The 27,594-nt window shown below is 44.6% G+C and overlaps 1 protein-coding gene across 1 annotated transcript; it reads left to right on the forward strand.

Annotated features, from left to right (window-relative positions):
- Window positions 1-27,289, forward strand: LOC311132708 (phosphatidylinositol 4-kinase beta-like). The gene is made up of 12 exons (XM_084165980.1): window positions 1-81; window positions 10,789-12,074; window positions 19,970-20,197; window positions 20,439-20,672; window positions 20,807-20,916; window positions 21,037-21,141; window positions 22,833-22,956; window positions 23,070-23,183; window positions 23,429-23,580; window positions 23,868-24,000; window positions 24,245-24,365; window positions 24,518-27,289. Exons 2-12 carry the CDS (start codon window positions 10,803-10,805, stop codon window positions 24,697-24,699), a joined length of 2,775 nt encoding a protein of 924 aa, XP_084022106.1. The 5' UTR covers window positions 1-81; window positions 10,789-10,802; the 3' UTR covers window positions 24,700-27,289.
- The last annotated feature ends 305 nt before the right edge of the window (window positions 27,290-27,594 follow it).

Raw genomic sequence — 27,594 nt, forward strand, 5'->3', positions numbered from 1 at the left:
GGGAGCTAGAGTCATTCCAAATGGAATTACAAATCTAATAGATGGATTGAGACACAAAAATCGACGTTGTTTGTCAAGAGGGTAAGTTCTTTATGTATTTAACTAATTTACCTACCTAACGTTACAGTGTTCAACAACTAATATGTGTTGCTCCTGCTGGTCTGTTTAGCAAGGAACGTTTCTTCTTCCTGGGCGACGCAGTATTAGCGAGCAAATCAATCAGGGAGGCCAGCCTTTATTTGCTCTCTTTATTGAGTTTAGCAATATGAATGTATTTAACGACGGGAGGTTGAAGCCAGTGATTTTGAAGAATCCAGCCTAGTATTTATAGCGTTCAGGATCTTTAAGTGGTAGTTAGCTTGCAGGAGTGCTGGGCTATATGGGGGCGGCTAGCCTGGCTCTCTCGCGCAGCTAGCTAACGTTAGATTCCAAACAACAATAACTCACATGACCCAGTTTAACTGGGCTTCTTAGAAAGCATTAACTAAAAAAAATATGTATGCACGATGGAGACGGTGTATCGAATACAGCTTGGACGCTAGTCATTCTCAGGTGGGCATTGGGCAGTGACGTGGTTTTTGATTGTTTGATAGGTAGCTAGCTAGCTGTTGTGGCTGTGTAACGAGGATGGAATTGTGGCACGCCTTGATAGCCAATATTTTCTAGTTTACTAGCTAGTTAGCCATAGTAAATATAGTTTATTGGTTTCGCCTATTGCTCTCTGGCTATAGCCAACAACTGACTTTATTGCTTAACCAGTTAGCTATGTACTTATAAAAAATATATATGAGCGGAGTAGTTAGGCATGCGGTTTGGGAAGTACTCCTACTCCGCATCAGCAAGCAACCAAGGTAGTAGGAGTCAAGTGTTAAGGAAAAGTGTGATTGTCACGTTAGGGCTACCATCTTTGAGTCGTTGAGATGATAACGAGTGGGTTTGCGGGGGCTTTTCGTATAAATTAATGCAGCTTGAGGATTCTAACATGACCAATGGTTACCTTTGCGCACTGTTTTGAACTGCACATGCCCCTTGACACTTTGCCTAGGACGAGACGTCACACCACTGTCCATCATTAACGCTCGAGAATTGAGCCCTCTATCAGTTTCATATAGATGTCATCATTCCTCATAGCTAGGTAAATTGATTATTTGGTTATTTGTAACTGAAGAATAGAGAAGAATGAACTTCGTTCCCTTGTTAATGTCATGTCCAAGCAAACGGATTCACTTTCAAGTGGTTTATCTTACAGTGCACCAAACATTTGCAATACCAACCAGAGTATGTGAGCAGAGCGTGCCCAATGGGAATCTCGCTCAGCGCTCCGGTCAAAAAGCCTGAAGCGTCGGACGCCTTGCCCGCTCCAATTTCGTGCCAGTAGCGCTCACTTCAGGGCATGCCCGGGCCAGCATGCATTTGTAGTCTCTGTGTACTGCTATAGCCCCTTACTTTATCTACTGTCATGGAGTTCACTAAATATTTAAATAAATAAACTGATAAAACACAGGTCCAAAATCAAGGTGGCTTACAAAGGGGGAGAGCAGTGATGTAGTGTCCACAACTAAATAATCATTGTGGGATGTGAAAATACACATCCCAAAAGCATGATGGTGTGCTTACTACATTCACATGCTAAAAGAAAGGAACGAGGTGGGTATATAACTAAGTGTGTCATAGTAGCAAAGTAACTAAAAATCGGATATCTTAAAAGTAAACTTTTTTATTTATTAAGTTCATTTTTGTCCCATATTATTATCTATGCAATAGGCAGGCCATAATTGATTTTGGCCCAGTAGCCTTGGCGTATTCCCACTTTCAAGAAGTTCTCTGTTTTGATTGGGTTACTTTGCCTAAAAAACGTATGTAGGTATCTCTCTCTTTCTCTTTTTCTCTGCCCAGCCTGGCAAGAATGCGGAGAGGATATTCTCCGCTGCTGGCCTGCTCTCCAGGCACCATCACATGAGCCTGAAGCCATAGACTGGGCAAACTCGTGTTTCTAAAAATGAATGCAAAGGCACTGTAAACTGAGCCTAAAGGCATTTTTTGTTTAATTTGCATTTTATAGACTATAAGGATTTAATACAACTAAATATTGTTTAAATGCTGAGCGCTTTATGTTGCTGCCAGCCTAGTGTCGCACTAGCAAATGCTTCACAATGTATTTCTTTGTAGGCTGTAATCTTGAAATAAAATAGCCTAAATAATTCATTTTCGTTCCTTAGGCTGCGTCTGGCTCCTGACCTATTTAGTGTTTATGCTGTTTAATTCGACATGTAGCCTATTTGAAAAGAGCGCTTCTTACATTCACCTTTTCATGTTTATTAAAATACTTTTCATTCAAATCATATGGTTTGGTTTCAATACATCAAAACCAAATGGTAGGTCCAGGTAGTCACAAAAATAGATGGGTGTTGGTTAAATTGTGATTTTCTTTATGAATGGAGCGGCAGTTTTTTCCCCCTTTTTTGAGCTAAGAATGTTTTTTAACGGCATGGTGGAGCGGTGCCCAAGCACTGACCGCTCAACTCACTTACTCTGATACCAACCCATGTCCCCTAAAAGAAAAACCAAAATGGTGCATCATCAGAATTGTGTTTTATCCAGACAGGAGAGACCAAGTTCACTGCAAACATTACTTGTATTAGCCTAACACATGGTGACTGTGACATTTACTTCCGGCATTGCATACCTGCCCATCTATGTTCAACCGGACACTGAATTTCAAGAGCACACGTTTTAATATCGTTCTGATTATTCAATGTACTTCTTCTAAAAGCCGGGGGATTTTCTTGGTGAAGTCATAATGTGTGAGATATCATGAATTGAACCAGTGCCAGAATTTCTCACTTCCCAGCTATAGCAGAGAAACTTTACCATCTGTGCTGTGATGGAAAGATTGAAGTGAGCAACTGATCCTGCTGGTCAAGGTTTCAGAGAGCGAGACACCAATGGTTGTTTTCTGCCTGGGTGTGCCAGTGTGCCACTACCTCATTCAATAATAAATGGGGACAGGGAAGCTGTAGGGCTTTGTGCGCTTGATATTCCACACCAATGACTGCCCTTCCTGTTTAGACTGTCCAGTGTCTGCACTATAGAAATGAAATAGGAAAACAAATTTAAGATGGGAAATACAGGCTGATATCCTGTTTCTTTTACATTTTAGTCATTTAGTAGACCATCTTATCCAGAGCGACTTACAATAGTGAGTGCATACATTTTCATACTGGTCCCCCGTGGGAATCGAACTCACAATCCTGGCGTTGCAAGCGCCATGCTCTACCAACTGAGCTACACGAGACCACCTATCACACTTATTTTCACCTGCTGGAAATGCCTTCACTTGTGGCAGTGACATTTTACATGGTATACAGTTGAAGTCGGAAGTTTACATACACTTAGGTTGGCGTCATTAAAACCTGTTTTTCAAGTCGGTTAGGACATCTTCTTTGTGCATGACACAAGTAATGTTTACAGACAGATTATTTCAATGTATCACAATTCCAGTGGGTCAGAAGTTTACATACACTAAGTTGACTGCATTTAAACAGCTTGGGAAATTCCAGAAAATGATGTCATGGCTTTAGAAGGTTCTGATAGGCTAATTGACATCATTTGATTCAATTGGAGGTGTACCTGTGGATATATTTTAAGGCCTACCTTCAAACTCAGTGCCTCTTTGCTTGACATCATGGGAAAATCAAAAGAAATCAGCCAAGACCTCAGATTTTTTTGTTGTAGATCTCCACAAGTCTGGTTCATCCTTGAGCAATTTCCAAACACCTGAAGGTACCACGCTCATCTGTACAAACAATAGTACGCAAGTATAAACACCATGGGACCACGCAGCTGTCATACCGCTCAGGAAGGTGACGCGTTCTGTCGCTTAGAGATGAACGTACTTTGGTGCGAAAAGTGCAAATCAATCCCAGAACAACAGCAAAGGACCTTGTGCAGATGCTGGAGGAAACAGGTACAAAAGTATCTATATCCACAGTAAAACAAGTCCTATATCGACATAACCTGAAAGGCCGCTCAGCAAGGAAGAAGCCACTGCTCCAAAACCGCCATTAAAAAAGCCAGACTACGGTTTGCAACTGCACATGGGGACAAAGATTGTACTTTTTGGAGAAATGTCCTCTGGTCTGATGAAACAAAAATATAACTGTTTGTCCATAATGACCATCGTTATGTTTGGAGGAAAAAGGGGGTGCTTGCAAGCCGAAGAACACCATCCCAACCGTGAAGCGCAGGGGTGGCAGCATCATGCTGTGGGGGTGCTTTGCTGCAGGAGGGACTGGTGCACTTCACAAAATAGATGGCATCATGAGGAAGGAAAAGTATATGGATATATTGAAGCAACATCTCAAGACATCAGTCAGGAAGTTAAAGCTTGGTCGCAAATGGGTCTTCCCAATGACCCCAAGCATACTTCCAAAGTTGTGGCAAAATGGCTTAAGGACAACAGAATCAAGGTATTGGAGTGCCCATCACAAAGCTCTGACCTCAAACCTATAGAACATTTGTGGGCAGAATTGAAAAAGCGTGTGTGAGCAAGGAGGCCTACAAACCTGACTCCGTTACACCAGCTCTGTCAAGCCAAAATTTACCCAACTTATTGTGGGAAGCTTGTGGAAGGCTACCTGACACGTTTGACCCAAGTTAAACAATTTAAAGGCAATGCTACCAAATACTAATTGAGTGTATGTAAACTTCTGATCCACTGGGAATGTGATGAAAGAAATAATAGCTGAAATAAAGAATTCTCTCTACTATTATTCTGACATTTCACATTCTTAAAATAAAGTGGTGATCCTAACTGACCTAAGACAGGGAATTTTTACTAGGACTAAATGTCAGGAATTGTGAAAAACTGAGTTTACAACTGTACATACAAGCTTTTGTGGAAGGGTCGTTTTCCAGCAAGTTTTTATATGCTGTTTAAGGGGTGATGCAATTCTGTCTTCAGCCAGTGTACAACTGTAGATTCCCGATAACTGAGTGTTGGCGTTCAGGAGGGAAGGACTGCAGATGGGTTCCTGCTGCTACATCGCTGGTTAGTCAGTCCAACTAGGTCAGATGTCGTTTGTGTTTGGCGTGAGTGATTTTTCACCATCGCTCTAATTGGTAAAATGTAATTGGTAAATAACTTTTAGGGAACACCCCGCATTTCACTCCAGCCTTTACCACCCAACCACAACAGCGATAAAGGCCATTCAGGCTGGCACACAGTGACTATTTTTGCATAACACATTAAGGGGCCACATTAAATAGACTTGAAGGCCAAACGGTCTACTGCCATGGTTTGTCCTACATTTTCCTGTAAATATATCTAGCCCAGTTGGCATATTTGCCTTAAAAGAGAAATGGAGGTGCCAGCATTAATCCTCATAATTATCAAGTGCACATTTGCCTCAAACCTTTTGGTGGTCTGGTAAATAACCTTCTCAATGAACTATTACATGCTCACACACAGACTTGTTGATGCTCTTGTTGTTGGCTCTCTTCTTGCCTGTACTGTATTTGACTTGCTCTGTGGAGCAGCAGACACATTTCCTGCAGAGTGCAGCAGCTGTGTGGAGGAAGAGAGGAGGCAGACACCCACTCCTACAGCCTCCAAACCACACATCTGGAAGCCATCGTCCCCGCCCTGCCTGAAAGGGCCCCGGGGGCCTGGAGGAGCCGGCATGGGCTCCATTACTTCATAGTCGCCTGTGTTTGATTAATCGTGACCGCGTCTCATCTGGGCTGTATTTTACAGTTGGCCGAGTGTGCAATCATTACAACCACACAGAGCCTCGCATGGCCTTCACTTGTCGAAGTGCTAATTCTTTTTTTTCAATTGCTGTAAATATTTACTTCCTGAAATTCCACATACAGAATTTCTGATGGCGTCAACTGGCATATCACTCATGAAATCGGAACATCAAGCACATCCCACAAGAATGAGTCATGTCCTAGGTTAGAGCTTGTAAAGTCGGTTAAACATTTATCTGAATAAATATTAGGTAGGCCTATCCCATATCTCTGAGCAATTAAAAAATTAAGCGCTTTCTGTGCTATAATAACATTTGTGGGAACGTCATTGGAGGTCAATGTGTAATCTTATCAGTGCTTTGGGCACGTGTCACCGCCTATATGCAAGGGAAAGTCAATCTCCATTGTGTGCTAATCTCAGATCGGCTTCTAAAACAACATTTGTTGGTTGAATTAATTAGGCTTGGCCTATCCTTTGACTCTAAAGCTGTAGTAATAAGACCAGGCTTAGCCTAATAGCACAATGTGTTCTTGGGGCCTGAAATGAGTGTCAGAATATTGTATTGTGGTCTGTGCTTAACATGTAGGCTAAATGTTAAACACAGACATTGAGAGGAAAGTAGATTACTTGTGGGTTCTCTCAAAGTTGAGGCTGGAATGGTAATGTGTACGCCACAAACTGTTCAGCTGTGCCGTATCAGTGCCCTCTGATTCTCTGACACCGCAGGGACGGGACCTTTGGACAGACCTCACTGGAGAGAACAACCTCTACACAACATATTTGTGTGTGTGTGTGGGGACACCCCTTCAAATGAGTAGATTTGGCTGTTTCAGCCACACCTGTTGCTGACAGGTGTGTAAAAAAAATAATTGAACACACAGTCATGCAATCTCGATAGACAAACATTGGCAGTAGAATGGCCTTACTGAAGAGCTCAGTGACTTTCAACGTGGCACTGTCATAGGATGCCACCTTTCCAACAAGTCAGTTTGTCAAATTTCTGCCCTGCTAGAGCTGCCTCGGTCAACTGTAAGTGCTGTTATTGTGAAGTGGAAACATCTAGGAGCAACAACAGCTCAGCTGCGAAGTGGTAGGCCACACAAGCTCACAGAACAGGACCACCGAGTGTTGAAGCGCGTAGCACATAAAAATTGTCTGTCCTCGGTTGCAACACTCACTGAGTTCCAAACTGCCTCTGGAAGCAACATCAGCACAAGAACTGTTCGTCGGGAGCTTCATGAAATGGGTTTCCATGGCCGAGCAGCCGCACACAAGCCTAAGATCACCATGCGCAATGCCAAGTGTCGGCTGGAGTGGTGTAAAGCTCACCGCCATTGGACTCTGGAGAAGTTGAAACGCGTTCTCTGGAGTGATGAATCATGCTTCACCATCTGGCAGTCCGACGGACAAATCTGGGTTTGGCGGATGCCAGGAGAACGCTACCTGCCCAAATGCATAGTGCCAACTGTAAAGTTTGGTGGAGGATGAATAATGGTCTGGGTCTGTTTTTCAATGTTCGGGCTAGGCCCTTTAGTTCCAGTGACGGGAAATCTTAACGCTACAGCATACAATGACATTCTAGACGATTCTGTGCTTCCAACTTTGTGGCAACCGTTTGGGGAAGGCCCTTTCCTGTTTCAGCATGACAAGGCCCCCGTATGCAAAGCGAGGTCCATACAGAAATGGTTTGTCGAGATTTGTGTAGAAGAACTTGACTGGCCTGCACAGAGCCCTGACCTCAACCCCACTGAACACCTTTGGGATGAATTGGAACACTGACTGCGAGCCAGGCCTAATCGCCCTACACCAGTGCCCGACATCACTAATGCTTTTGTGGCTGAATGTTGTGGGGACTTGCTTCCAATGTTCCAACATGTAGTGAAAAGCCTTCCCAGAAAAGTGGAGGCTGTTATAGCAGCAAAGGGGGGACCAACACCATATGAATGCCCATGATTTTGGAAGGAGATGTTCGACGAGCAGGTGTCCACATACCTTTGGTCATGTAGTGTAATTAATTAGATCTGGTGACTGAAAGGATCAGGCTGTCTTAAAAAGTAAACTGTACCTGAAAGAGCAAGGCTACGTATGCTCAATCTTAATAGGTCTACAACCCAATTAAAACTTTTTAAGAGGTACAGCATATGCTGATTTTAATAGGTGTAAGTAAACCTGAGCCATATGCTGTTTTTATTGGTAGGCCTAGGTTTTCAGCGACTGTGTTTTTATTAGAGCGGAGGATTGTTCACCTGAAAGAGCTCGCTAAGCCACGCTTTCTAAAAGGGACCTGGGAGGTACATGACTCAAAATACTTTCTGACAATAGGCTCTATTCCTATTCTAAAAAAGTTAAACATGCTTCAGTCTTTGCCCAGAGCCTAGTTGATCAAACTTCTAATCCAACCGGAGGTCTACTCCGGAGGTTTGGGTGACATGGAAGTCACAGGTCCACTTTCAGTTGGTGTCAAACTATGAAGGTACTGATACATCCCTGCATGTTTTCCTTTATCTTCTGTTTCACTGTTGTTGCTCAAACCTTTGGTATTAATTGCACACAGTTTCTAGCCCTGTAGATGACTGCATGCTGAAACCTGTTGAATGACACACATGCAGGTGATTCTCATGAAAGCAGTTTAACAATGGCAGTAGCCAATTCCGTTAGAAACAACAATCTACTATAATTTTGAAGACTGATTCCTAGTTTATGGCACATTTTGAATAAATGTTACATTTTTGCCAGAATTCTGTAAAATTCACTGCAAATTCTCATTACCGAAATACGTCTAAAAGGCCTAGTTTTAGCCTCCATCGTTTATATCTGGAAATATGTTTACTTGGGTTCCTCAAGTGGTTCTCATGGTTTAATAGCAACCCCCCCCCCCCCCCCCCCCTTGAATTCCTATTAAAAATGAGTTAATAGGCAAGTCTTTAGGCAAAACCCTAGTGTTAGCAGAAAGATTTGATGAAAAGTGCCCATCTCCCTCTGGTTGCTGAAAATGACTAGCATTTTGTTGTCCTGACATTTATATTTCTGAATGATGGACACTCAATGGATGTGAAATCTTGAGCTTAGTTTTCCAGACCTTTTGAATGGAAATGCTGTCATGGACTCTATCACATAAGTACCAGCATTCATCTCCTCCCCTTCAAGCAATGAGGTGAATCTGCCTGGTTGCATAATGCTCTAATCCTTTCCGTTCCCCCGGGAATTGGAAAGGGCCTCAAGCACATCTGTGAGGCTTTTGATTCATTGGCTCAGACCCGTTCTGGGAAACCTTGGGAGTGCAGCTGCGTAGAGTATTGTTTGTCACAGCTTTGGACTTGTTTATAGCATGAGTGTGATCACAGATGTCTGGAAGACTCTGACCCAGTAGATCTTATGCTGATTGGAACTGTATGCTTTGAATTGATTTTGGTCAATGTACTGGAATAGATTAAAATTGATAATACACTGAACAAAAATATAAATGCAACAATTTCAAAGATTTTACTGAGTTACAGTTCATATAAGGAAATTGGTCAATTGAAATAAATTCATTAGGCCCTGATCTATGGATTTCACATGACTGGGAATACAGATATGTATCTGTTGGTCACAGATACCTTAAAGGTAGGGGCGTGGATCAGAACCAGTCAGTATCTGGTGTGACCACCATTTGCCTCATGCAGAGTGACATCTCCTTCGCATAGTTGATCAGGCTGTTGATTGTGGTGCGTGGAATGTTGTCCCAATGGCTGTGCGAAGTTGCTGGATATTTGCGGGAACTGGAACATGGTCTTACAGGTTGATCCAGAGCATTGCAAACATGCTCAATGGGTGACATGTCTGGTGAGTATGCAGGCCATGGAAGGACTGGGACATCTTCAGCTTCCAGGAATTGTGTACAGATCCTTGCAACATGGGGCTGTGCATTATCATGCTGAAACATGAGGTGATGGCAGCGGATGAATGGCACGACAATGGGCCTCAGGATCTCATCACGGTATCTCTGTGCATTCAAATTGCCATCAATAAAATGCAATTGTGTTCGTTGTCCATAGCTTATGCCTGCACATACCATAACCCCACCGCCACCATGGGGCACTCTGTTCACAACATTGACATCAGCAAACCGCTCGCCCACACAACGCCATACGCGCTGTTTGCCATCTGCCCATTACAGTTGAAACTGGGATCCATCCGTGAAGAGCGCACTTCTCCAGCATGCCAGTGGCCATCCAAGTCAAGACCCTGGTGAGGATGACGAGTACGCAGATGAGCTTCCCTGATACGGTTTCTGACAGTTTGTGCAGAAATTCTTCGGTAGTGCAAACCCACGGGTTCATCGCCTGTCTGGGTGGCTGGTCTCAGACGATCCTGCAGGTGAAGAAGCCGGATGTGGAGGTCCTGGGCTGGCGTGGTTACACGTGGTCTGCGGTTGTGAAGGCAGTTGGACGTACTGCCAAATTCTCTAAAACTATGTTGGTAGAGATGGAACATTAAATGATCTGGCAACAGCTCTGGTGGATATTCCGGCAATCAGCATGCCAATTGCACGCTCCCTCAACTTGAGACATCTGTGGCATTGTGTTGTGACAATTGCACATTTTAGTGGCCTTTATTGTCCCCAGCACAAGGTGCACCTGTGTAATAATCGTGCTGTTAATCAGCTTCTTGATATGCCACACCTGTTCGGTGGATGGATTATCTTGGCATAGGAGAAATGCTCACTAACAGGAATGTGAATCTGAGAGGAATACGTTTCTTGTGCGTATGGCAAGCTCTTGAAACAAGGGACAAACACTTTACATGTGTTGTTTTTATATTTCTGTTCAGTATACTTGGTCATGGAGAAAGGCACTCGTCTTATATTCCAGATAGTTGTTTGCTATTTGAAAAATGTTCATTGACTCGTTCAGTAAAATATTTAATAAAAAAAAAAGATGAATGTATGACTTCAAGAGCTAGCCTAAAGCATAACTTTAAAAATCAATGTGATTTTTATTTTTCCTGTCTGACTGGTCTCTCTTGGTTCACTGACTCATCTCTCCTTCTTCCAGGTTTGACTGCCACCATGGCTGACATGGAAGTGGCTCTCTCCCCTGCCCAGATCGAGGCACTTCACCTCAGCCCCTCGCTGTCCTCCACCTCCACATTTTCCTGCCCTTCCTCACCTGGATCCTCTTCTTCCTCGTCCTCCTGCTCGGACTGCTCTTCGGACTGCCCCAACCAGCACCAGTCGTCTTCCAGTCCAAGAAGCTCCAGCCCCAGTGGCTGCAGCAGCAGCGGCAGCGATGCCATTCGGGGCTGCAGCCCTCCTTTGGACATCATATCTGAGGACGCTGTGGTGCTGGAACTGGTCATCGACCCTGAAGTGGCCCTGAAGGCTTGCCATGAGGTCCTGCAGAAGGTCAAACTCCTGAAAGTTGAGGAAGAACCGGAGTTGTTGGAAAAGTGCAGCCAACGACGGCGGCTGCCCAAAGGGACAGTATACATGGAGCCTTGCAACACAGGTTTGATTAAAGAGGAAGAACGGCATCATTCTCCTCAACAAATAACGCACACATGCTTGCCGTCACAACAGCCTTGTGACACACGTTCGATTAAAGAGGAGGATGAAGAGGAGGAAGAAAAGCGTGATCCTCCCCGACAAATTACGCAGACATGCCCTCAGTCGCTACAGCAGAACGGCGACCAGTCCTCTGCGGCAGCCAAGCAGTCCTTGCTTTTGCGGCTGTTTGAATCCAAGCTCTTCGACGTCTCCATGGCCATGTCCTACCTGTACAAGTCCAAAGAGCCTGGCGTCCAGGCCTACATTGGCAACCGCCTCTTCAGCTTCTCGGACGAAGACGTGGACTTCCACCTGCCCCAGCTGCTCAACATGTACGTCCACATGGACGAGGATATGGGCGACGCCATCCGGCCCTACGTGGTGCACCGCTGCCGCCAGAGCATTGCCTTCTCCCTGCAGACGGCATGGCTGCTCGGCGCCTACTCCTCCGACATGCACATCTCTACCCAGCGCCACTCGCGCGGCACCAAGCTGCGCAAGCTAATCCTCTCAGACGAACTAAAGCCCCACTCAGCTTCTAAAGGTGTGGGTCCCGCCGGTGCTGCGGACGCCAGCCCTGGGCTGCGGGACGTTGCCCACATTCGACACCACCAGCGGCACACCGTGGAGCCGCCCCCGGCCCCCGACAGCCAAATCATCCCTGCCGATGCCTACCTCTCGCCTTCCAAGCGGACACATCAGCGATCCAAGTCGGACGCCACGCATTGCACAAGCCTGGGGAGTAGCCTCAGGAGAACAGCCAGCAACCCCAAGGTGGAAAGCGGCTACGATGAGGTGAGTACCTTTTTTAACATATTTTGTCATACAAAAAGAGGGAAGGGAGAGTGGGATCAGAGTTGTAGAGTATAGAATGTCTTTGTACGTTTTTAATCTTTAATAGTAGGCCTGTTGCATACATGTTCTCTTTTATAGTCCCTATGGATGATAAAGCACAGGAAACCCTGAGTAACCTGAATACCAAGTTTTTCTCCATCTGTGTGTCAGTAGTAAATGGTTGTCCTACAGAACACTGTGGGATTCAGCAAGGGAAACTTGGATCAGCCATGCTGGAGTGTGCTGAGTCAGCAATACTTTTTATTATTCGCAGGTGCAGCGTTTGCTTGCGACTTGCAGGCTCGTCTTCCATGTCTCACAATAATATTACTTGTGCAAAAACTGTTCTGTCAAAATTGAACATTCTTTGGGAGCCCAGGAGTACGAGTTTTGGACATTGAAGAGCGTTATTCCAGCTCTTTCTATGGTCTAGCCAGACTACCCTCAGTCTAACTAATAAAGAAGGGGGTGGGGTTAGGTAGCATCTGTCCCACATCTCCAGAGTTCCCTCCCTATTGTTTTGGGCGTGCAGTGTCCTCCCTCTCCTTTTTGGCTGGACTTCTCAGCCAGATTGCTCTGCAGCTGGTGTCAGAGTGAGGTTGAGGGTGGGTCCCTCTCGAATGGAGAGCTTGGTGAAAAAATTGGTCACTTTCTATCATTGCAGACATTGGATTGTTTAGCAGATGCTATTGTGAGCATGTTTGTGTTGGGGCAGGATTTGTGTCAGTGTTGACGAGCGATATGGTTCTTGTGGAAGTTTTCTGCTTCCTCTTGTCTGGCCTTTCTCTCGGTCTCACTGATTGTCTGGCTTGCAACCTTCTGTCAGTCCTCTCTCTCTCTCATCAGGGGATCAGTTATTTTATGAGAAATCAAATTGGGTAGTTTTAGATGGGACAAGGTCCTGAACTATAGCAGAAAGATGGTCCCTCTCCCCTCGTTCAACGCTTTCTTGGACTCTCCCAGGCATCTTGCTGTGTTATGCATTTTCTCCCTACTACCAATGTTTCCTCTCACCTCTCTCTATTCTGTTTTTTGTGCCTGTTTTTGTCATCCTTTTTTAAAATCCTCTACCCATCCCTCTCTCAGCTAATCTCCTCTCCTTCTCTTTCGCTCTCCCTCACTCTGTTTTCCTCCCCTCCCTTCCCCACGTATGCCTGCATCAAACCTCCCTGCTGATGTTGTTGTGGCCAGTGATCCCTGTTTAATCTGTGTCTGTGCTGTGAAGAATCCTGTAGGGCAGGTGGAGCACATTAACAATCCACAGAACGCAACCAACAGCCGAAAGGAGTTCAAGGGCACTTCGTTTTATTGACTTTGCTCTTTAGGATGTATTAGCAAAGATGGGCAGAAACTGCTTCTCCAATAGAAATCCCCGATCACGCTTGTAGGTGATGTTTTGGCAACGTTAGCTAGCTAAGCTCATGTGCAGAAACACATCGTCGGGTTTAACGGTCGTGCAGGCCGTCAAATCAAAGGCACATAGATTCAAGCTAGGCTTAAGTAGCGGAAACTGTCATTACTACAACCTCATGAAAGTGACAGGTTTTTATTTTCAACAAAAACAACTTTATATCAAAGTTTTTGTCAAATAAAAACCTGTCACTTTCATGAGGTTGTAGTAATGACAGTTTCCGCTACTTAAGCCTAGCTTGAATCTGTGTTGCATTTAGATTTCGAGAAACTTAACAACTAAGAATACATTTTTCACTTCTCCCATTGACTTACCAAACCCTGGTCTGGTCTGCTGAGTCTGCTTCGCAAGCATTATGGGAAGTCTCGCGTGTTGCGCCTCTGGGTTTAGAAACTCTGTGGTATTAGTACACAGTGATCACTAGTTGGATGCCAAGCAGTCCATTTTGCTTTGATAATAAATACTGTACTGATAGTCCTTATTGATAAGGCTTCACACGCCATCTTGTTAGTCCTGGTTATTGGCCTAAGGACTGACCTGACTAATTTTGTTTTGATCTTTTTACTTGGCCTCTGGCTGGATTGCAACAGTGAGGAAAAACCAAGAGGCACCAATCACAGTGAAGAGGAAGAAGAATGCTGTGAAATATGTCCACAATTTTGAGCCGCGCTGTAATGTGAGTGGGACCACCCCCGCAGTGCAGATTGGGTGGGTGTTGCATTACAGCCCTTTTTTGTTTACAGTCTGGGCTCAGCTGTCAGTGCCCAGGTATGCCCTCTCCGCCTCACTACTTCCCTCTTCCTGCCCACCTCGCGTCGTCTTGGCAACATAGCTGCCGGGCTGGGGCACTGTGGTGGATTCAGATAGCACCATTTCCCCCCCAGAGTGGGATTCAATGGAAACATACATGAGGGGTTTAACTACAGATGCAGCTGTCGCTTTACACAAATTATTTATGTTTCTATATACACTACCGTTCAAAAGTTTGGGGTCACTTAGAAATGTCCTTGTTTTTGAAAGAAAAGCATTTTCTTTGTCCATTTTTAAAATAACATCAAATTGATCAGAAATACAGTGTAGACATTGTTAATGTTGTAGCTGGAAACGGCAGATTTTTAATGGAATGTCTACATAGGCGTACAGAGGCCAATTATCAGCAACCATCTGTCCTGTGTTCCAATGGCACGTTGTGTTTGCTAATCCAAGTTTATCATTTTAAAAGGCTAATTGATCATTAGAAAACCCTTTTGCAATTATGTTAGCACAGCTGAAAACTGTTGTGCTGATTTTAAAGGAGCAATAAAACTGGCCTTCTTGAGACTAGTTGAGTATCTGGAGCATCAGCAATTGTGGGTTCGATTACAGGCTCAAAATGGCCAGAAACAAACAACTTTCTTCTGAAACTCGTCAGTCTATTCTTGTTCTGAGAAATGAAGGCTATTCCATGCGAGAAATGCCAAGAAACTGAAGATCTTGTACAACGCTGTGTACTACTCCCTTCACAGAACAGCGCTCTAACCAGAATAGAAAGCGCGTATTACACTGTATTTCTGATCAATTTGATGTTATTTTAATGGACAAAAAAATTGCTTTTCTTTTGAAAACAAGGACATTTCTAAGTGACCCCAAACTTTTGAACAGTAGTGTGTGTGTGTGTGTGTGTATATATATATATATGTGTGTGTGTGTATATATATGTCAGAATTACATGGCCAGTATTGAATAGAGGAGAATCCTAGCAAATTCTGAGCGTTTGAGAGACTGTTTTACAACCGGAGTATGCAATATTGGTTTCATCAACACACCTGTATCAACTGCATGTCGGCCATTTGCGGTTATACGTGAGTGCCGGTGGAAAGTTTATCTGGATATAGGACATCTGACATGACAATGACATTAATACATGCTAATAGTTAACTAGCGAGAACCAGCCACTCACTATGTTTTGAAATGGCTATCTAGTTAGTCTATAGGCGATATCATTATTTTACCTGCTGCGCAATGTCTCTCACCCCCTCTCTCCTCTGGCAACTACCCACTTGAACACATGCAGGTGATGGACACACCATGACTTTTCCAAGATTTTCATTGCTGACCAAAAATTGGCTATAACTGGGTAAATAGCTCACTAACTAGCAATCAATATCAACATGTTCACGTGGAGCTATTCTCGCTTTGATCTCAAAAACACATCTTGCGACTGCATGATTGAAAGACCACTCGTGCCTGTAGGCCTACAATAACAGAGGACACTTTGATCAAATTCTGATTGGGGTAGCATAATTGTTTGATTTTTGTGATTTTTGGCGTGATTTATTATTATTTTTTACTTATCCGTTCGGTCAAGCATCAATGTCGGGCCCAGCATTATTCACTTGAACATAAAGACGTTCGGTGGCAGGCAAATGCCTCAACATTGATTTGACTGCTGTAAAATCAGTTGTAGGTCTTTAGACTGACTTCCTTATCAGATAGGCTAGTACAGAGGAGCTATGCGTTGTCACCCGATTTTAGCTCCGCCCTTACAAAATGGTATTCTAACACGTCGCCCTGTGTTCAACAATCACCTGGACAACAAGTGCAAAGGACGTCTGCTCTACTGCTGACGTACATGCACACAGAGAAAATGCATTTCTGCCACACCTTGTTGTGTTCTGCAGGTAACCCAAGCCTCAGGCTCGGTCTCCCTGTCGACTCTATCCCCAAGGCAGTTGTCATCAGCAACGTGTACTTTGGTTACATGTCTATTGGGTGAGCAGTTACTGTCTATACAGGTACATTCCGGAAAGTATCCTACAGCTAATTGCTCATTTTAGGCTAGACTCCTGAAATGCATTACATATTTGAAAATCTAATCAGCATGAGAATTACATTTTCAGTTATTTGGATCCAGTTGCGGTCAAATACACAATATAGACAAAAGTATGTGGACACCCCTTCAAATTAGTGGATTTGGCTATTTCAGCCACACCTGTTGCTGACAGGTGTATAAAATCGAGCACAGCCATGTGATCTCCATAGACAAACCATGGCAGTAGAATGACCTTACTGAAGAGCTCCGTGACTTTCAACGTGGCACCGTCATAGGATGCCACCTTTCCAACAAGTCAGTTTGTCAAATTCCTGCCCTGCTAGAGCTTCCCCGATAAACTGTAAGTACTGTTATTGTGAAGTGGAAACGTCTAGGAGCAACAACGGCTCAGCCGCAAAGTGGTAGGCCACACAAGCTCACCGAACGAGACCGGCGAGTGCTGAAGCGCATGGCGCATAAAAATCGTCTGTCTTCGGGTTCCAAACTGCCTCTGGAAGCAACGTGAAGTGGGTTTCCATGGCCGAGCAGCTGCACACAAGCCTAAGATCACCATACGCAATGCCAAGTGTCGGCTGGAGTGGTGTAAAGCTCACCGCCATTGGACTCTGGAGCAGTGGAAACGCGTTCTCTGGAGTGATGAATCATGCTTCACCATTTGGCAGTCCGACGGACTAATCTAGGTTTGGCGGATGCCAGGAGAACGCTACCTGCCCAAATGCATAGTGCCAACTGTAAAGTTTGGTGGAGGATGAATAATGGTCTGGGGCTGTTTTTCATGGTTCGGGCTAAGCCCTTTAGTTCCAGTGAAGGGAAATCTTAACGCTACAGCATACAATGACATTCTAGACGATTCTGTGCTTCCAACTTTGTGGCAACAGTTTGGGGAAGGCACTTTCCTGTTTCAGCATGACAATGCCCCTGTGCACAAAGCGAGGTCCGTACAGAAATGGTTTGTTGAGATCGGTGTGGAAGAACTTGACTGGCCTGCACAGAGCCCTGTCCTCAACCCCATCGAACACCTTTGGGATGAATTGGAACGCTGACTGCGAGCCAGGCCTAATCGCCCAACATCAGTGCCCGACCTCACGAATGCTCTTGTGGTTGAGTAGAAGCAAGTACCCGCAGCAATGTTCCAACATCTTCCAACATGCCCACGATTTTGTAATGAGATATTTCACAAGCAGGTGTCTACATACTTTTGGTAATGTAGTGTATATTGTCACCCTTGCACTTTACAATGGAGTGCAATAGAGCAGAAGACTCGTTTGCTACAACACCTTGCTTGTTTCAGCAAGGAGCAAAGTTTCATCATGTTGTTGAGTCCATGAACAGTTGTTCCACAAAAAAAAAGACGGGTTATTTTATTTTTGTGCCGGCTTCATCCATAACCGAGTGGCGCAGTGGTCTAAGGCACTGCATCTCAGTACTTGAGGCGTCACTACAGACCCCCTGGTTCGATTCCAGGCTGTATCACAACTTGCCGGGAGTCCCATAGGGCGGTGCAGAATTGGCCCAGCGTCGTCTGGGTTTGGCTGGTGTAGGCCGTCATTGTAAATAAGAATATGTTCTTAACTGACTTTGCCTAGTTAAATAAAGGTAAAATAAAAAAATATATACGGTAATTGTGCCAGCCCTAACAGGACTCGACTCTATATGATAGAGCAGATATCCACTCTACCTTTTCAAATCTATGAATTACATTTTGGGAAGTGTTACCCAGCCACTTGGAACACCAATTATTTTGCCTCGTTAAGCATGGGTCCAGAATCAGTTGTTTTGAATAGGGAAATCCGATCCCAGTAACACTCGGGGACCCTTCCTCAACAGAACGTCCTGCCCACTCTGGAAGTAATGTCAGGAAGTCATGACGTTTGGTCATGATCCAGAAAATACACTTCTTCACAGGAAAGGCATTTTGACATTTGACTACAAAAGTAGAATGCTAAGGAAGCTGCTTGGTTTGCCTGTCAACACAAAAAGACCAAGGAAATGCTATGAAATACAGGTTCCTTTTTTAAAAATGTATGCATATTGGGTCCGGGGCTTTCCCGTGTCCATTTCGGAACAGGAACTGTAACTCCCATAATTATTTGTCCTCATCATTCAGATTATTCAAATTAAATCATGATGTGATTAGAGGGACAATAGAGCACTGAGTTCCAGGCCATTAGCAAGTTTGGTAGGCTATCCATCAGCACCGTTCATTTGCGCAGTTTTGGATTGGGAGTACCTTTACCAACGGGAATTTAACTGCGGTCACGACTCGTGACTGGCGGTAATAAGGTCACCGCAACAGCCCTAGCCCTAATCTGTGTGTTAACGCCACCTCTAGGCTCTGTTTCAATGTCCACACCAACTAGCACATGTATGCATTGGGCATGATTTCTTTGTGGTATAAAAGTATGGACATTGGCATGTAGTGCAATGGTCTCAACCCCTTGGGTTGTTTTTCTCTCTGTAATCGGATAACTTGCTTCATGTTTTTGAAAAATGCTTCTGGGAGTTTTGGAATGGGGAGACTCAGCTAAATGTAAAGACACCTGGAGTAACCTTTACTGAAGGAGAGTCAGTCAAAGTCAGTCATAATTACACACGTTTACACATTTTACATGGTAGTCCTAAGCAACAAATACGCCACTGGCAGTAGTTCATGTGGCAAAAATTGGCCTACCTGGTATTAAAGATAGACTCAGTGGGATGACGTAGATGCAGAAAGTAAACAGCATAGTGGGTCAATTTCCACAACAACTAAGAGCGTTGAAGTGCGAGGCTCAACTTCTCCGCTGTTTTGGTCCCTTGGCTACCATGCTGTAACAGTGCGACTGTGTGAGCAAAGTATTTTATCTCGCTCATCTCAATATCTGCGGTGCTGCTCGTGGCAACATACATTTCACTGAGTCTACCTTTAACTAAGAACTAACAAATTAACCTTTTTTTCTTGTGTGTTAAGTATTTTAACAAAAATGTTAACTGTCCCATATGTTAGCCTACTTAATTGGAACTTGTTTCCATAACAAAACAAAATGTAAGTACTTTTTTTATATAGTAACCTTATGATTGAGATGTTATCTAATTTCAAAGTAGCCTTAATGGTGGACTGTAGAACAAAGGACTTCCTAGATTTGTACTTTGACCTACTATAATGGTATTGAATATTGCTCATACTTTAAATATGAAGATATTGGACACCATAAGTTGACTAAACATCTCCAAGGCCCAAGAGCTTGTCTGGTATCTGGGTTTCGCTCAAGTCTCTCATTTTAACCATTGTGGTACTGATCTCTGGTGCTGGAATGTGGTACTGCAATGGGTTGACAGAATTTAATGTATTTGCTTCTTTCTCCCTGTGCCCATGCATTCTTAGTCTTATACCTCCCCTTGGTTTTCTCTTCAGATTCCGCTCCTAAAACATCCTTCTTTCAATTCCCATCATACCCATCTTCCTCCCTCCTTTCTCAGCCTCTTTTTTTTTTTTGTGTGTGTAGTCATTCCAGGAAGGACCCTAAAAAAAGATGTGCCACTTGTTTTTTGCTGTAGCTTGTTGTAAATGTCTTCAGAACACAAAAAGACATCTGTCTTGATCTAGATTCTAACCAGCTCTCCTCCTCCTAACCTCGCTCCTCCTCTCTGTAGCCGTTGCGCCTGACGCTGCAGAGGGAGTTCATCAAGTCTCTGATGGGCATCGGAAAGCGGCTGGCCACGCTGCCCACCAAGGAGCAGAAGACCTGGCAGCTCATCTCAGAGCTGTCACAGCTCAACCACAAGCTGCCAGCCCGCGTCTGGCTGCCCACTGCAGCCTTCGACCACCACGTGGTGCGCATTCCCCACACACAGGCCGTGGTGCTCAACTCCAAAGATAAGGTGAGGCAACTTGTTGTAATACACATGTATAAGGAGGTACACACACACACACACAACAGGCTCCAAAAACAAGGTGACCAGAATGCCTAGTAGTTTGACACGATTAATTAGTTAACTCATTTGTTAGTTTATTTATTTCCTGAGGAGCCTGGAGTTTAGATGGAGTGGGCCCCAATGCTCTTTGTCAATGGGACTTCCTGCATAAATGTACCTTACATCTTCATTCTCCCCTTCCTCTCAGGCCCCGTACATCATCTACGTGGAGGTGCTGGAGTGCGAGAGGTTCGAGACGTCCGGCATTCCCCTGCGCATCCCGGAGACATGCATCCGCAGCGCCCGCTCTGTGGACAACCTCCTCCCGGAGTGCGTTGGCATCACAGCCGAGCAGCGCGCCGGCAGTTTCTCCACCGTGCCCAACTACGACAACGACGACGAGGCCTGGGCCGTGGATGACATCGGCAATTTGGAAGTGGAGGTAGGTACCCATGGCAACCACATGGTGGCACCGTCTGACTTTAAGTCACATTTTGATGACTAGGTTGTTGGGGAAGGAGGAGGTGAATCAGATTTGAATGTACTTTTAACTCTGGGGTCCTTCTATGGTTCCAGCTCCCAGAAGGCCACACCAGTAGCAGTGACAACATCTCCCAGTTCTCTGTGGACAGCATCACCAGCACGGAGAGCAAGGAGCCTGTCTTCATCGCCGCTGGCGACATCAGGTACAGGGTCACTGCCTGACAGAATTGCCCTGCTAGCTTGTAGTTTGTCTTTAAGACTTTCTTGTTATAGAGTTTTGGTCTGGATAGCTGTTTTACAACCGCATGTTTCTTTTGTCTTAGGCGACGTCTATCAGAGAACCTGGCCCACACCCCCACAACGTTCCGGAAAGATCCGGAGGACCCGTCCGCTGTGGCGCTCAAGGAGCCCTGGCAGGAGAAAGTCAGGTGGGTGATTGGTACATAGAAATATACACTGCTCAAAAAAATTAAGGGAACACTAAAATAACACATCCTAGATCTGAATGAATGAAATGATCTTATTAAATACTTTTTTCTTTACATAGTTGAATGTGCTGACAACAAAATCACACAAAAATTATCAATGGAAATCAAATGTATCAACCCATGGAGGTCTGGATTTGGAGTCACCCTCAAAATTAAAGTGGAAAACCACACTACAGGCTGATCCATCTTTGATGTAATGTCCTTAAAACAAGTCAAAATGAGGCTCAGTAGTGCGTGTGTGTGGCCTCCACGTGCCTGTATGCCCTCCCTACAACGCCTGGGCATGCTCCTGATGAGGTGGCGGATAGTCTCCTGAGGGATCTCCTCCCAGACCTGGACTAAAGCATCCGCCAACTCCTGGACAGTCTGTGGTGCAACGTGGCGTTGGTGTTGGAGCGAGACATGATGTCCCAGATGTGCTCAATTGGATTCAGTCATAGCATCAATGCCTTCCTCTTGCAGGAACTGCTGACACACTCCAGCCACATGAGGTCTAGCATTGTCTTGCATTAGGAGGAACCCAGGGCCAGCATATGGTCTCACAAGGGGTCTGAGGATCTCATCTCGGTACCTAATGGCAGTCAGGCTACCTCTGGCGAGCACATGGAGGGCTGTGCGGCCCCCCAAAGAAATGCCACCCCACACCATGACTGACCCACCGCCAAACCGGTCATGCTGGAGGATGTTGCAGGCAGCAGAACGTTCTCCACGGCGTCTCCAGACTCTGTCACGTGCTCAGTGTGAACCTGCTTTCATCTGTGAAGAGCACAGGGCGCCAGTGGCGAATTTGCCAATCTTGGTGTTCTCTGGCAAATGCCAAACGTCCTGCACGGTGTTGGGCTGTAAGCACAACCCCCACCTGTGGACGTCGGGCCCTCATACCACCCTCATGGAGTCTGTTTCTGACCGTTTGAGCAGACACATGCACATTTGTGGCCTGCTGGAGGTAATTTTGCAGGGCTCTGGCAGTGCTCCTCCTGCTCCTCCTTGCACAAAGGCAAAGGTAGCGGTCCTGCTGCTGGGTTGTTGCCCTCCTACAGCCTCCTCCACGTCTCCTGATGTACTGGCCTGTCTCCTGGTAGCGCCTCCATGCTCTGGACACTACGTTGACAGACACAGCAAACCTTCTTGCCACAGCTCGCATTGATGTGCCATCCTGGATGAGCTGCACTACCTGAGCCACTTGTGTGGGTTGTAGACACCGTCTCATGCTACCACTACCAAAACATCAGCCAGGAAGCATAGGAACTGAGAAGTGGTCTGTGGTCACCACCTGCAGAACCACTCCTTTATTGGGGGTGTCTTGCTAATTGCCTATAATTTCCACCTGTTGTCTATTCCATTTGCACAACAGCATGTGAAATATATTGTCGATCAGTGTTGCTTCCTAAGTGGACAGTTTGATTTCACAGAAGTGTGATTGACTTGGAGTTACATTGTGTTGTTTAAGTGTTCCCTTTTATTTTTTTGAGCAGTGTAATTACTAGAAGAGACAAAATGGATGGGCATACACAATCCCCCACCCGAGGATACATGTCTGTCCCACTTAGTGCAGCGAAGACAACACATTGTGGCATTGTAAAGTCATTTGCTGTGTCTCACTATTTCTTTCCGCTCTCTCCATCCCTCAGGCGGATAAGGGAGGGCTCCCCTTACGGTCACCTGCCAAACTGGCGGCTGCTGTCGGTCATCGTGAAGTGTGGGGACGACCTGAGGCAAGAGCTACTGGCCTTCCAGGTGCTCAGCCAGCTACAGGTACTTGACTCTCCACAGTAGAGTCCCATTCCACAGAAATGCTCTGAATTATTTATTCTTATTAGCATTCATTCAATCACTAATTCGCTCCACTACTCCCCTTTCCTCTCCAGTCCATCTGGGAGCAGGAGCACGTCCCCCTGTGGATCAAGCCCTATAAGATCCTGGTGATGTCATCGGACAGCGGGATGATCGAGCCCGTGCTGAACGCTGTCTCTCTGCACCAGGTGAGCAGAGAAAATGAGATGGACCCAATTGTGCACTTGAAATCTCATGACAAAGTTGCCTAACAATAACTTCAAGCCGAGTTGTTTAGCTATGTAATCCAGTACCTCTTGGGATGAAAGATTTTGATAATCTAAGTAATTTCGTGTCAGTTGCTAATTCTAATGGAATGCCGTGTCGGTAGCTTTTTCTAATGGAATACTGTGTCTGTTGCTATTTCATACAAAATGCTGTTTCTGTGCTCCAGGTGAGGAAGCAGAGCCAGCTGTCTCTGCTGGACTACTTCCTGCAGGAGCACGGCAGCTACACCACCGAGGCCTTCCTCACCGCCCAGTGCAACTTTGTGGAGAGCTGCGCCGGCTACAGTCTCATCTGCTACCTGCTGCAGGTTAAAGACAGGTGGGCAGCCCTCCCTTTTCACCCCTCTTCAGTTTCACTCGTTACATTACTCACATGTTCCATTTCCCCTCTTAGCTTCCTTTGTCTTTGAGCCTGTTTGGCTACATTTACACAGGCTGCACAATTCTGATCTTTTGCCAATAATTGGGCAGAAGGTCAGAATTGGGCTGCCTGTGTAAACACAGTTTTTGTGGTCTGATATCAACTACCACATCCCACCCTCTCCTCTATTCCTATACCCTTTACTCAGTTCCCCTATCCCTCATCTCCTTTCTGTCTTTCTCCAGACACAATGGAAACATCCTCCTGGACTCGGAGGGCCACATAATCCACATTGACTTTGGCTTCATCCTGTCCAGCTCGCCCAGGAACCTGGGCTTTGAGACCTCCGCTTTTAAGCTCACCAGCGAATTTGTGGATGTGAGTCAAATGAATTATACTGCATGCGAATTTGCATTGTCATATATGTGTAAACTGGAGAACACTGTGGAATTGATCATACAATCTAGCTAGAAACCTCACAAAATGTTCACTGCATAAATGCATACATTTGTTAGTGTTCAAAGATGCTATTAGCGAGTTTGCTGGTTAGCTGCAGTAGCCTGCATAACCTGTTGGTTTTTTATGTGTAAAGACTAACCTCTGTTGTCTGTGGTTCTCTCAGGTGATGGGAGGCCTGGATGGAGACATGTTCAACTACTACAAGATGCTGATGCTCCAGGGCCTGATAGCTGCTCGCAAACACATGGAGAAGGTGGTCCAAATAGTGGAGATCATGCAGCAAGGTACTGTTAGCTAAAACGGTATATTAGCATGACCAGTGTGTTGTGGTGTTTTTCCATAAACATTATCTATCTGCCCGGTTTCTCTGTGGTCTTGGGATTGCAACTCCTCTGACTCCCTCTCCCTGGGTCTCCCCTCTCTCCTCCCCCACCAGGCTCTCACCTACCCTGCTTCCATGGCTCCAGCACCATCCGCTACCTGAAGGAACGTTTCCACATGAGCCTGACGGAGGAGCAGCTACAGGTGCTGGTGGAGCAGATGGTGGATGGCTCCATGCGCTCCATCACCACCAAGCTTTACGACGGCTTCCAGTACTTCACCAACGGCATCATGTGAACAGTTCGGCACCAAACTCTACTACATGGGACAACCACATGGGAGAGCAAGCAAACATGCATATAAAGATGGTGGTGAACATGTGCATATGGACTCACGCATGTGTGCTTGCCATAGCAGCACATTTAGGAAAATGGACTTGTGTATAGACTAGTGCTACAGGACCTGTTTGCAAACTCGGTATGTTCTTTGTCTTAGACAGACCACTGTTTACCCCCTCCTTGTTTTGGCCTTGTGGAGGGGGAGTCCGCACCTCCTCTCCCTCTTGTCCTCCTATCCATAGGACATTTACCGCATTGACTGTTCTCAAACGAGGCATAACGCACAGTTCAAATCACACACGAAAAGGATAAGTATCAATATCGGAGAAGGTACTTCATTGAAAAGGGGGAGGGGCAATGTGGGAGTGGTCTATATTCAGAGGAGCCAAGAAGACTTTTCTCAGAATGGATGAAAAATGAATAACTGTAGATCAATTGTGCAAGAGCATCACAAAGCAGTACATATAGAATATATGTACTTATTTTTGTTCTTAGAGCAAAATTGACTTTGAGAAGTTGAGAAACCACTATGTAACGACAACGAAAGCACAAGACATATCAATTGCTGAGGTTTTCTAATGGACATTTTCTTTGTTCTCTGAAAGTTCTGTGGTTATCAAGAATGAGCCAACCCGAAGAGAGGGGAAAAAGGACTATAACAACCATTGGTGTATGAGTGTTATCTGTCTGGAAAACAACTCCTTAATCCAAGGTTTTTATGTGTTTTGAACTATGTTTAAACTTGAACTGGAAAATTGAACTAGGACCAACTAATCTCTTATTAGGGGTCCAAGCATGCAGCAAAGCTGCTGGTTGTATGTGTTTTTGTTCCCATCCTTAATAGCAGGTGCAGTTTCATTTCAATCTGGGTTTTGGACAACTGGGGCTCATTCAGTAGAGCACATCTGTAAAGCACTTAGTGTTATAGATAGAAATGCAATGAATAGAAAAGAGACTGTTCTCTATCGTCACAGTTCAATTCTCTAGGGACTCTTGTCCTTACTGAATAAGCACCATGCAACAGTCTGTCTAGTATGTGAAACCATCAGGAAAGGGCAGGACATTTTACCATTTGAATATGCCGACTGTGTCATACCAACATGCATCATGTAGATATTTTCTAGTTTCACTCTGTAAACCACCATACTTGAAGGAACATTAATGTAGTAATGAGCCTCATGCACTTGATGACAGTTATGTTGAACCAAAATGGCTACCTGTGGTTAAATTTACAAAACCATTACAATGGATTTATGCAAAAACTCAACATTGCTGTTCCACTAATGTTAGTCTTTAATCTCTAACGAAATGTGTATATTAACACATTATTATTGTATGTTATGTTAACTTAGGTTGCATATTTAAAGAATGCTCAAACGTTCCTCTGGTTGGCTCTCGGATGCATTCCTGTGAATAACTCGGGCCAATCCAGAGAGAGGGTTGTCCTTGAGCAGATTATGTAAATAATGGGAGTGTTTCTCTCATTCCTCTGTCTGTTGGACTGTTTTATTTCTCCTTGTTTTGAACAGTATGAGCTCGCTATCACAAGTCAACTTCCTTGATTTATGTGAATTTTTAAAATATTACTTCTTTTTTTTTGCAGTCTCAAACACAAGCATGTATTCAGTATTGAAGAGAGCGGTTTCAAGAGCTACATGCTTGGATAACTTATTATCTGCTCATGTCTTATGTTTGAAAGCTAAGTCGTTGGTGGGGGGCTTTTGTGTGTAGAAAAACAGACAACTTGTCTCTCCAAAATGCAGTCATTCCTGTGAGCAAACAGATGCCTTGATGTACGGGAGGTACAACTTTTATCAATGCAACAGTTGGGACAAGGGTGTACAGGTCATGTACCCAGGAAGTGCTTTTATCAGTTTAACACTCCTGCTTACTTTTCTCTAAATACTACTTCATTGCCTTTCCCTTCATTCATTCCAACCCAAACATTATTCTGTAAGATTATATAAATAACTAAAGTGCATTTATCTTTGCTGGAGCGGGTTCTGTCAGTCAAACCTGGGTGTTGATTTTGATGTCTCCCCATTCAGAACCATGGAGAAGCAGAATTTTTGTCTTCGTCCAGTGTCACACCAGATAAATGCTTGTCCATTCAGATGGCCCTGAGGCCAAGGGGTATATTCAGTGCAGAACAATGTTCAGACTGCTCCAGATAGAAATGTATTGTATAGATCACACTTGTTTCAAATCGAAAGTGATGTCTGCTCTATATGTATGATTTTTGCCTTCAAAGTTCTGAACATTGTGCCTTCCTGAAAGAGACATGGTTTTAGACGGAATTGGTTCACACCAAGCAAAGCATTTATTCCAGTAAATTAACTATGGTTGATATGGAGTGCCTTGACCTTGATACTAAAGACATTTAGAATGTACAGGGGAAGAAATATTGTCCACTTTACATTGTATCAAAACACTAACACTTAAGAAGCGTTCTAATTCTGTTTCACTTTTCATTCACGTGGTACAGAGACTGACCTTTTATCATGTCGAGACTAAATGCATGACTCATTCAATAAATCGGAAATTGTTTAGTTTTTAACTTTTCTTGGTTTTTAACATTTTGATAAATATTACATATATAGACATTCATTCAGACTAGTAGTTTGTGTTGCAGTAGATTTATACAGTTTCCCATAAAGGATAGACTAGCCTCGACTATTGTTAGTTCAGCAGTTTAATATGGAATGACGCTCAACGTGCTATGGTAGGCTATTGTAATCAACTGGCGATTTTAAATAAATATTATGAATACTAATAATTTGCAGCGCTGATGCCGCTATGGCTGTGTTGAGACGGGCAGCCCAATTCTAGTATTTTCACTAGTTGGTCTTTTGAC

This window comes from Coregonus lavaretus (assembly GCF_964263955.1).
Source record: "Coregonus lavaretus genome assembly, chromosome: 7".
Lineage (NCBI taxonomy): Eukaryota > Metazoa > Chordata > Actinopteri > Salmoniformes > Salmonidae > Coregonus > Coregonus lavaretus.

Excerpts from the sequence above, each read along its gene's own strand:
- LOC311132708 (XM_084165980.1), top strand. The coding sequence starts at position 10,803 with ATGGCTGACATGGAAGTGGCTCTCTCCCCTGCCCAGATCGAGGCACTT. Across the intron at positions 20,198-20,438 it reads TGCTCAACTCCAAAGATAAG|GCCCCGTACATCATCTACGT; the intron begins GTGAGGCAACTT and ends CCTTCCTCTCAG. Across the intron at positions 24,366-24,517 it reads AGTGGAGATCATGCAGCAAG|GCTCTCACCTACCCTGCTTC; the intron begins GTACTGTTAGCT and ends CTCCCCCACCAG.